At 40.6% G+C, this 12,084-nt stretch overlaps 1 protein-coding gene and 1 long non-coding RNA gene across 2 annotated transcripts; one reads left to right on the forward strand and one right to left on the reverse strand.

Moving 5' to 3' along the window:
* Nucleotides 1–574: 574 nt before the first annotated feature.
* On the reverse strand, nucleotides 575–4,395 carry LOC137655101 (uncharacterized). The gene is made up of 4 exons (XR_011046812.1): nucleotides 4,274–4,395; nucleotides 3,818–3,957; nucleotides 3,302–3,429; nucleotides 575–3,009 (listed from the first exon to the last, which is right to left on the reverse strand). It is a non-coding gene; the product is annotated as an uncharacterized lncRNA (long non-coding RNA).
* A 1,961-nt stretch (nucleotides 4,396–6,356) lies between these two features.
* Nucleotides 6,357–10,928, forward strand: LOC137655501 (paraneoplastic antigen Ma6E-like). Its single transcript, XM_068389399.1, has 3 exons — nucleotides 6,357–6,382; nucleotides 9,602–10,242; nucleotides 10,861–10,928. Exons 1-3 carry the CDS (start codon nucleotides 6,357–6,359, stop codon nucleotides 10,926–10,928), a joined length of 735 nt encoding a protein of 244 aa, XP_068245500.1.
* Nucleotides 10,929–12,084: the final 1,156 nt, after the last annotated feature.

The raw sequence follows: 12,084 nt of genomic DNA on the forward strand, positions 1-12,084 counted from the left end.
CTATAAGATCAACTATATCCACAAAAATAAACTTATTATAATCATTTTTGTAAAATTTTTGAAAATATATCACCGTAACTTACCCAGTAAATAGTTAAGACCATACTCTATAAGGAAAACTTCAAATAGAAATCTCCAGAATATGATGAGAGCTGGAACGATGACAGTCGTTGCCTCTGCAGTGTTTCTCATGTAACTAACCGTTCAGGAGTAAATTTCCTCTCTATAGAAAAAGCCAAAGATGCAGAGAATCGAAAATGAGGTTTTGCGCACATACGCGGTAGCGTATTGGATGCCAGTTTACCTTATCAGTGTTATGACGATAGATCAAGAAAATACTTTCTTCCAATGGAGTGATGAAGCAATTCATTATATAAGCCATGAATCAGAACTAAGATGAGAGATCGAGAAGATACTTTCTTACAATGGACTGTAAGAAACCATCACTGTAGAGAACACAAAACTCTTATGACCTTTTAATTGATTTAAAGCTCACAGGCATCCTGACATCCAAGGTCATTGACGCCAAATTATGAGCTTTTAACAGGGCAGACATTACCCAACTGGGCAAGTAAAACATTTTCTAATCAGGATATGATGTGGGCTTCTTTTTTTTGTAGGAGAACAACGCATAAGAAAGGAAGGAAAAATGCAAGGACAAAGCTACATAATATTCGAACTTCGGTAATGAACTGCTGATCTCTTGGCTCGGAATAATTGAACTTCAGATAATTTATTTATGACCTTGAATTTTCTTATGAATATATCCTAAATAGAAAAAAAAAAAAAAGTTTTACAACCGAAAAAAACTTATTTACTTGCTCCATCGTAACTGGCTCTATGGCTAATTTCTATCTGACTCCCGTACCTGTTTACTCACTATTCAATAAAAGAAAAATAAGGAAGAAAAAAAAACGAAGAGGCTTTCAACTTGGGAAACATGTAATTTTTCCATTTTATAGAAAATTCAGAATTACGTATACTAGTTCTTTTTATACAAGATGTGTTTTTTTCGTTTAAAGTTAGCTGCTAGTCTCTTTAAGATCTATGGTTTACAGCTTATTCCGTGGAAAAAAAAAACATTTACCTTAGTCTTTCATTTAATTTTAGCATTTTCTTTGAATTCAAAAAACCTCTTGGGATAGTCTTTTTTATTTAGGATAGGGGTATCTTAAAAGTTCTGTGCTCGTGTCTTCATGATAATTATGTATTTTACAGCTTATTCCGGGGAAAAATCCTTTAACTTAGTTTATGATATAATTTTACCATTTTCTTTAAATTTCAGAGCCTCTTACGATAGTTTTCTTTTCTCAAGATAGGGATATCTTACTTAAAAGCTAGCTGCTCGTCTCTCAATAGATATGCACTGTTTATTTCCTTGTAGTGCTCGTTATTCACTTACAAATTCTATGTTATAATTATAGGCGAAGATTAAAAATGTTAGAAGTGATAACCAAATAAGACAAAAGCGTAAAATTTGCCCCGGAAAAAAATTAATGTGAATACGCAACAAGTTATGTTAGCAGGAGCTAGCCAGTTTTACGTGTGCGTAGTTACACGCGTAGCCTTCTCCACATGTATATATCATAGGGTAGCTTTGGAATTCAAGGAAGGGGCTCATTATTGATAAGTAAACAGCCATGAAAAATAAGACCATATTATCACTATTGGGTAGTTAAAATTACCATTAATAACTTATACATATACATACCCAAAGTCTGTCCAACAAGATTTCAACAAAAATACCTATGAAGCTTTTTTTCTCAAAAAATGAAAGAGAAATACAAGTTTTTTTTTTTTTATATCAACAGATACAAAAAAAACGAAATTTTAGAACTTATATCAAGTAAATTTAGCCTACCACTAAAAAAAAAAAAGAAAAAAAATAAACACTTTACATATGAGAGCTACTGACCATTAACAGTGATTTATATGCTATACATAAATACATACTTACATATATTCATATGGTGCACAAATGTATCTAACTACACAACCTATATATAGGTCTACATATAAAAGAATAAAAAATGCTAGGTGGATTATACACTTAAACTAAGAATATTGGTAGCAAAGAAAATACAGATCTTTCAAAAGAACCCAAAACTTGATTTTTCATTATTTTCTTTTATTTATTTTTCAACTAATATTCCAATTTTTTTTAACTGTAATATTCCTATCTTGAACCCTAAAAAGAAATTTCCAGGAAATTTTGGGTATTGTATTTAATTAATAAATATTAATTTATCATGTGTAATGCATAAACTCTTATAAGTAAAGTGGAGACAACTTACTTTCCTCGTTCAAACGGAAATCGAAGAAGTTTGTCAAAGGGAGCCTTGCCTTTCTGTTAGTATGGAACAGCTACTTTGGTGGTAATTTGGGGACCACAGGAGGATCAGCTCCCCACCACCTTTTTGTCCATCGGGTCTCCCTACACTTTTTATGATGCCAGACTCTTTGATCCATTCCGCCACGATGAAACGGCTGCCCTTCGTCAGCAGTTTAGCGTTTGTTTACTTAAAACATCTGTGAAGTTCAGTTTTGCATCAAGGGAATGGCTTGCTCAAGCTAAAAAAAAAAAGCAAACTATGTGCTTGCAGCAATCCCAAAGGACACTTTCCTGGACCTCTCCGATTAGCTTTACAACCAAAGGGACGCCCCAATGGCGTATGACGCCCTCAACATGTACCTCCTGAAGCAGTACTTACCATTGCCAACGGCATGTAAAGCCAAACTTTTTCCAACTCTCTCAGCGGCTGTTGTGGGACAAAAAGGCTTTGCTTGCCCTCAGGGAAAATACCTGTATCACTAGCCTGCAACCTGCCGAGGATGGCTCTCCTTGGGAATTTTATCTACTCAGTTTCCTTTCGATATGATGTCGACCCGTAACTGTACGTGTCGCTATCCCGATGTCGATACTTTGCCCATGAAGGACCTATTGACTAAGTCGATGCCCTTATGGACAGTGACTCGCCACCTTCAAGACCTCCATCACTGCCTCCACTTCTGCCGAAGAGGATAACCAATTAACAAGGACCGAAGCCGATGTGTATGCGGCAAGACACTCCACTCAGAGACATATTGGGGCGATGACAAAGCCTCCCACCACCCATTTATGCTGCGCCCCTCTCACGCCCCAACCCACAAACTCTACAGCCACTTACTCCGCTCAGCCTCAATTCTGTTACAACTACTCCAGATTCAGGACTGTTGCGAAGCAATCTGCTGGTGGTTGTCAGTGGTCATAAAACTTTTAAGTAGGCCATCGCTTGTGGCAGAGGCCTCTGCTGCCACTAACCTATTCTTTTTACATAATGCAGGTACGGGTGTGTGGTTTTTGGTAGACACTGGTGCTTGCCGTTCCCTTCTACCAAAGTCACTCTGCAGGGCACAACGTCTCATTCCAAGCCTGCCAAAGTTTCACTTCTGTGAAAGTAAAGAAGACTTATTGCAACTTACTTTACAATCACTTTGGAATTAACATACTTAATCTATAATTTAAAATCTGAAAGCTATATTAAGAGCTTCGGATATTTTATCGAATTAAAGGAGATGCAGTATTTTTATCAATGAAAATAGAGACCACAGTACTGACTTTGTGCATAAATTTAATACCTTTAGAGAGATAACACAGAACTGGCACTGCATAGACAAATAGCATGTGTGCTGCTTCATCATAAGCATTAGATAGATCAGTTGAGTTAGATATATCAGTAAAAAAAAAAAAATTAAATAGCACATTAAACAAAAAATATTATGGATAAGTGTAGAAGATTGAAAAAGGGGAATGGTAAAAAGTTGAAATTCAACTAACCTTTATTCACAAACACAGGGAAAGAATATCTGAAAGTTGATTTTGTAGGAGACATCTTAAGGTAGAAGGACGAGACAGACTTTAACATTCCAATTGGGCAAATACTGTATTAAATTTGGTCTTGATAATTGGGTTAAAAACTGCAGAGAAACAAAAGCACAAATATAATTAATTACATGCAGACTAATATAATTATCATTAGACCAGCTGTAGCCATAGGGGTTGAATAATAGGATTAGAATAGCTTTAGTTAAGGACTAGAATGGAGAAAAAAAATCATAGTCTAGTTTGGATAAATGTGTAACATTTAAACTATTTTAAATAACACTAGTGTCTACCTACTGAACAAAAGGACTTACTTAGTTTTAAGTATCATAAAATTAAACATATTGGTATATAAATAATTCTACAATTAGATAAAATCCTGAATAAAACAGAAATACTCTTTACTCCTACGATATTTGTCATAACTCTTGGGATTTCCTGCATACCAAAGGCTTCGAGGTGAATATTATAGTTTGGGAAGATCTTCATATAAAGTGTAGTTAGAACAGAGGTAGAAACACACGGCAAGCTCTGAAAGATAAGTAACTAGACGACTGTGTCTGGTATCCAGAGTGTGAATTAAGAATATAATTAATCAACCGTTTTACTGTAACAATTCAATTCAGTTACGTGCTGAACATTCCAACTGAATACATTCAATCAGTCTTAAAGAAATTAACAAGACTACTCGCTCAAGATTTGTCTTTACCTCTATGGAACAAATGACATCTATATTAAATGGCTTTAATTATGTTTAAAAAAAAAAAACTATAGGTTTATCAAAATAATTGCTGAACAAATTAAAACTATATCAAATGCATTAAAAAAGGAGGCTATAGATATCTAAAAAAATTGCTACAATTAATATTAAAGCAGTAGGCCTACATTTAGTTGGTTCTCTTTGAATTAATCTATTTGTGAAAGGAAAATCTACTGCTCCATTTCTGCTTCCAATCTTACTTTTCTTCATTGTAATTTTACTACAACCTTACAATTTGCACCCTTGTAATTTGCACCCATGTAGGAGTTCCAGCTAGAGCTCCAAACTTCAACAATCAAAGATCTACCTAAAGGAGATAGCATAGACACCAAGGATAGCATCATCTACCCCAGCAACAAGCCATTTTTCCATGGGCAAATGATATACATTTGAAGTAGTTATTAAGTAAATCGCCAGAAGATTACATTGCTGTGTTTCTATGACACCCTACTAATTAGTCTTGATGAAAGCCTTAATAATAATTTAAAAAACTACTTCTTCCAGCTCAAAAACAAGCTTTATGATTTAGTGTTTAAACAATCAACCATTACACTGAAGACCAACTATTAAAACCTCAATGATTAGAATCTAGGGACTTCTGATAAACACGAAAGGCTTTATATTCATCCAAGCCCATTTGTAAAGCAAGCTATAAATTTGGTAGCATTATTTCTGAATTTTCAACACATGCCTGTAGACGTTAGGAAACTTATTTTACATTTGACAGAGCGAGAAAAACTTACCAATTAAACAAATGGAGACCACTACTTCCAAAATGGCAATAAATAAAATTTAAAACCACATAACTCATTTGCTATGCTTCTGCAGTTACAACACATTCAAAACTTCTTTGCATTATGATTTAAGGTCTCCTATTCAGTATGAACACTGCCAGATTCTGGTTTTAGTAATTCTCCCCCAAGCACAAATTGACACATTTTCTGGAGACTGGTATTGAAGAAGGCCCTAAGGCCCTAAGAGAACACTGATAACCTGTAGTGTCGTTCAGCAGTACTAAAAGAAATGATTTATATCTAAATACTTGTGTAAAATCAACTGTTGTTAATTTCTTTCAAGCTTGTAAGGAATTGCATAGAGGAAGATTTCTAGCAAGTTTCCAGTACATCTTTTCGAGCTCTACATGGAATTTGAAGCAGTTATTCCAAGAAGGACAAATCTTAAAACATTGATTAATATACTTTTCACATGTTAATGTAAAATTGTGCACATAATTTCAACCTGCTTTTGCATATATTTTGGCAAACTCCTTTTGTATATTCAACGACTATAAATCCACAAAATTTTATTTCATACTATAGTACATATATTTAGGAAGTACACCCTCTTCCAGGAACACAAAAACTCTTGGCATATTTTCATTTTTTTTTCTTTATCAATCTTAAGGGAATCCAAACAGTACTTTCAGGCAGGTACAAATTTGGTGACCGGCTGGACCTACCTGGAATTACCATACAGATTCCCCTATGATAAAATCTGTTATTATACAGCAAAATTGCACGAATTTTTCTAAGAGTGAGCATTCCTCTCCTTCAGTCCAACGAGATCCTCAAAATTATTAGTGGAATGAAATATTCGGAATATGAAAATCCTCAGATACATTAACAAGTTTCAGTTAACACCGAATACCACCGATGCAGCTATTTTATTTGATTTCAGTAAATAAATTTATAATTTGTAGGTATTAACTATAATTTTTTGACATTTCAATGAAACATGGGCAGAGAGGCTTTTGAGCCAAAGTATGATATGTTAATTTTGGAAGAATGAACTGTTTTCATTTTTATAGGCGCACCAGTTTTTTTTTTCCAATCACAGAACAATTCATCATCTAATACCCGAATAAAAATCTAAATGAAGGATCAAGAACTTGCAATCTTGTTCGTTGCCGTAATTATTTTGAACAGACAAATAGTTTCATTCAAATTTGCGAAGATTAAAAAGTTCATGAAACAACTAGTAACGTGACTTTGAAATGCAAGAAAATATGATTTTATGGATCTAGTTTGTGTGTACAATTCTTGAAAAGTATTTATGTTACAGTTTTATTATGCTCGTTAAAACTGATTATGTTTTGATATTCGTTTTAGCGTAAGAATAGATAATATTGACTATTTTACTTTAACTTACGCTAGTATTTTAAAAGTATGTGAAATGGAAAAGAGACTTGGGTTGGGCAGAAAAGAAAGAAGAGATACAGTACACTTAGAGTGTTTCTGCATTTCACAACAGATTATTCTAGTCTTATTTTGGGCTCAAGCCATGTCGTCCTGATGGAAGTTCCTATAAGTAGCTTCCTAAAGGATATATGTACTACAGTGATATTCCCAAAGAATTTTACCTTTAGGTCTCCAGAATTCTAACTCCTGGCGCGAATATCCTTGAATTTTCTCACAAGGATATCACATATCACATAATATCAGAGGACGTATTCTTGACATGCCACTTAGCAATCTGCACCCCTAATAGCATTTACGCTTCGAGAGGGAAAATGGCAGAATTAGAAGGGGAGCCGTATCAAGGTTACCCTAGTTCCCATACTACTATTGAGTATCACAACAGCGCCATATCCAAAATGGCGGACATTCCTAATTCTGTAGCGATTTCGCACAGTGGTGTTCCCTGTTGATCTGATAATTTTGATAGATTTTCAAGGATTATTATGCAATAATAATCTTTACAATGTGCGTAATTTAGCTCCAGTCTCACGGTGAAATTAGAGCAATTTATTGTGTTTAGGAGCTAGGCCTGTTACCGGAGGCGCCATGGGCGCGGTCGTTCGTTAGGCATGTGTTATTTAGTTAGTAGAACGACATTCCCGGTTTAAATAGTATTAATATTTTAATTATGGAAGCTAATTAGGCAAATAATACTTTTAAAGATATCATATGCATAAATTTCCTTTTTTTATGTCGATCGTATGTCAGAATTTCGGAGATTTAGGTAACCGAGATTTCGTCTTACCTAGGTAACCTAACCTAGGCAACATAGTATACTTTCGACATTTCCCCGGTTACCCTCGTGCATTGGTATTCAATTCTTCGGAGATAGACATCTCCTAGAATAATTATAAAACAGATATTTGTCTCTAGTAGAGATTTAAGGGTAATCTCTCTTCCCTCTGAGTGCAGTCTTAGGCTACAACCCTAGTGGGTCATGCCTCGAGTTTTCATTCAGGCATGACTAGCCTAGGGTTTTCTGTCTCTTCACTTAATCGCAGATGGCAGGTTTTGGAATTCGGTCAGAGTATTTAGTCCTGTGCTGACAGTCAGCCGGCAGGGTGAATAGTCATTCCCCTGCCGGCTAGGCTGCCGACATAGGAGGCTAGTGGTCCCTAGGCCGCACCTGAAGTGGTTGTAAGATGCCGCCACCTTCTCCCTGTGGCCTAGTAGTCTAGTCCTGTGCTCGCAGACCCTAGGCTGAGGAGTAGTTACACTCCCGAGACCTAGGATGACGCCGGCACTGGAACTCTGTTTCTCCCCTGTTGAGAGGAGGTGGCACTGCTGCCGGCCCCTTAACTGTATTGGCAGACCCTAGGCTGGAGAATAGATGATTCTCCTACCGCCTAGGATGCCGCTGATACTGAAACAGTTTCTTATGAGTGTGTAGGACCGGCACTTGCCGGCTCCTTCCACACCTCATTCAGGACCCTTTTCCCTACCCTTCTGTTCTTTTATGATGGCAGAGCCATTGTCTTTCTTTGAGCTGGCGTCCTGCAACCTCACCATTGCCAGTAGGTTGCGGGGCCCGGCTAGACTGCCTCTCTGCAGCTGTTGTCCGGCTGTCTGCGGCTATGCCAGCTGTAGGCAGCCATGACAACTGCCGGCGGCCATGTTGGCTGCTGGCGACAATGGGTTTTACATGATGTCGGTGGTTATGACTGCTTCCGGCAGTTATGCAAGCTGCTAGTAGTCATGCCATCTGCCAGCTGCCATGAAAGCTGCCGGAGGCTGGCGGCTGCTGGCAGCCATGATGGCTGTGGGTGGGAAGTCCCTTCTGTCACTAGGTTCTTCAGTTCTCCCTTGGACTGCTGGCTACAAGTTCTGTTGTTGGGGTATTACTCTGGCTGGCGGTAGGCTGGCCAGGCCGGCACAGATAGGTGCCGACTCAGTTGGCAGCACGCCGACTGTACTAGCGCTGCTGTGGGCTAGCCTGCCGGCTAGGTGGCAGGCTGGATTCTGCCGGCGATATTACTGTGGCTGGATGGAAGCCTGAATGTTACATTCTCCCCTTCCATTTGAACCTTCTCTCTGGAGAAAGGTAGTAAATTATACTTTTACATCCTTAATTACTGTGTACATACACAGTAATAAAGCAGCCTTCACTCCTTGCTGTGTCTCTCTCTCTTTAGCTAGAATGCTGGCTGTGCTGGCAGAGCTAGCTATGCCGGCTATATGCCGACTGAATTAAAGTATATGTTTATACAGGTAGTCAGTATATTTGCAGTACAGGATATACTGCAGATAGAAAACCATTGTATATATTATACTAGTAGTTATTTTCCAATATATTTTGGGTATCCTTGCCCAGGCTTTTGCCGAGACCATTCCTATATTGAAAGAATGGAATTTCTTCAATATTCTGATTAGAAATCAGTTTTTTTTTTTACCCTATAATATTAAATATTTTAAAGGGCTGGTGGTATTACACTTCTAACCCTAAAAGGGTAGAACCCTTATCCTCAAGTTTCCCCGATCAGGAAACTCTGATTTAGTATTGTAAGGGAGGTTATAGCAAACGGGCTAGGCGGGATACAGAAATATATGTCTCTTATTCTTCCCAAGCCCAGTCGGTGTCATACCGGCTGAACCCTACCGTCAGATGCTTGCCATAATGGCAGCACACTGGCTGAACTAAATTATAAATAATTATACAGTAGCCAGTAATTTGCAATATGATATATACTGCAAACAGATAACTATAGTATGATTATACAGTAGTTAGTTCCTAGCACCTAGTAGGCCGGCAGCCGGCGACCTGCCAGCAGCCGGCGACCTGCCAGCAGCCGGCGACCTGCCAGCAGCCGGCGACCTGCCAGCAGCCGGCGACCTGCCAGCAGCCGGCGACCTGCCAGCAGCCGGCGACCTGCCAGCAGCCGGCGACCTGCCAGCAGCCGGCGACCTGCCAGCAGCCGGCGACCTGCCAGCAGCCGGCGACCTGCCAGCAGCCGGCGACCTGCCAGCAGCCGGCGACCTGCCAGCAGCCGGCGACCTGCCAGCAGCCGGCGACCTGCCAGCAGCCGGCGACCTGCCAGCAGCCGGCGACCTGCCAGCAGCCGGCGACCTGCCAGCAGCCGGCGACCTGCCAGCAGCCGGCGACCTGCCAGCAGCCGGCGACCTGCCAGCAGCCGGCGACCTGCCAGCAGCCGGCGACCTGCCAGCAGCCGGCGACCTGCCAGCAGCCGGCGACCTGCCAGCAGCCGGCGACCTGCCAGCAGCCGGCGACCTGCCAGCAGCCGGCGACCTGCCAGCAGCCGGCGACCTGCCAGCAGCCGGCGACCTGCCAGCAGCCGGCGACCTGCCAGCAGCCGGCGACCTGCCAGCAGCCGGCGACCTGCCAGCAGCCGGCGACCTGCCAGCAGCCGGCAAGCTGCCAGCAGCCGGTAAGCTGCCGACAGCCGGCAGCCGGTAAGCTGCCGACAGCCGGCAGCCGGCGAGCTGCCAGCCACCATTACAGCCGACAATATATTGACTGAACTGTCCCTGGTGCTAGCCTTGCCGGCAATATGCCAGCTAGAACTACAGTGTATGACTATACTGTAACCAGTTTGTTTGCAATATAGATCATACTGCAAACAGAAAACTACAGTATATATTATACAGTAGCCTATATTTTTCCAACACTTTCTAGGGTATCCCTGTGCAGGCTTCTGCTGGTACCATTCCTATATTGAAAGAATAGAATTCCTTCAATACTCTGATAAGAAATCAGTCATCCTTACCCCAAAGTGTTAAGAATATAAAGGGGCAGTGATTTGTTCACTTCTCTACCCCTAGGTGTTAGACCCTTTTCGTTGGAGTTCCCTTGATAAAGGAATCTCTTTATAGTTAATACTGAGGGGAGGTAACAGCATTTGTTTGCAGGGGATATGCAAGTATGTGTCACCTATTATCCCTTTTTAGCTTAATATCCTAAGCTATTTAGTTAAAAGATGACTTTTACATATTGCTTATCGGTGAGACAATCAATTGTATACTCATTTGGCTTTCCTTTCTTACAGGAGGAACCCCCGATGACATGCGTTGCAGTGTTCTGCAATGTCAAGAGCAAGTATTTTTACGATCATGATTCATGCAGGTTTCATGCCCCCTGCAATATTATTTCCGAATCCCTACATTATTCGAACCCGCAGGTTTGCAATGTATGTCGGACCTTAATGTCCGAGGGTTTCGAGAATCCCAAGTCGATAGAGTCTAGGGATGCAGCTTGTAACAAATTACTCAACTGGGTGAGAGGCTTCCAGAAAAATCTCTCCGGGACCATATCTACCTAATGATAGGATGCGTAATCTACTATTTCCGAAAGCAAGTAAGGAAATAGTAGTGCCCCAGGCACGATTCACATCTCCCGACGGCCAGAGAGCCTTTGGGATGGAGGGCAGGAAGCCCCCACGGGAAGAAGGGGAGAATGTCGTGTCGGGATTGTTTCCGCCTGTGCCGGCTCTAGAGCCATTGACATCGATATCTTCACCTCCTACCCCTCTATTAGATGGAATGGACCAATTATAGGCCCGAAAAGCAGGAAGCAAAATGCAAGATAGCGCCCCGTGAAGCTCCACTTGTCGCTCCCCAAGGGTTATTCAAACGATCCATAGATCAAGACCTTCCGACATGCTCAAAAACCAATCCCTGGAGGTTTGCGGAGCTGATGTTGATTTTAAACGACAAACTCAATCTCTGAGAAGATGGCTGCTGTTCCTTTGGCCAAAATCCAGTTTTGACCAAGCTTTGACACTTTCCCAGAGTGTTTCGTTCGACTGAAGTATGAAGCAAGGTCAAGAAAAGGAATGGAATAGAAGGAGGTCACGATTCTCGACCATGATAAGGCACAGGCTATCCTGTCAAGTAGCCTGAAAAAGGCAGGTTACTCGGTGTCGAAGGTATTCACACTAGGTAACAGGCACCCTTCCTTTCTTGCTCCTGCTTCAATTTCATTCCCCTTTAAAGGGAAGGCATTTAAATCTGTTGCCAAGGCAGTGGAGGCAGGTAAACTATGTCCTGCACTCGAGGAGTGCAAGCCTCTGCCCCTAGCCTTCCTCAGACAGGAGAAGGGCTGGAAGGAAGTCCACTTAACCTTTTCAGTAGGGAGACTGGATGCGGATGTCGCCAGTCGACAGTTTAACGAGAATCTCCCTAAACTATCAAGAGTTTCTCTTGTATAATGAACAAGAGACAAAGGAGAGACTTGCAGCCTCCCTATCCCTACAAAACTACATAGAGTTGTG

The sequence above is a fragment of the Palaemon carinicauda genome, chromosome 16 (genome assembly GCF_036898095.1).
Source record: "Palaemon carinicauda isolate YSFRI2023 chromosome 16, ASM3689809v2, whole genome shotgun sequence".
Taxonomy (NCBI): domain Eukaryota; kingdom Metazoa; phylum Arthropoda; class Malacostraca; order Decapoda; family Palaemonidae; genus Palaemon; species Palaemon carinicauda.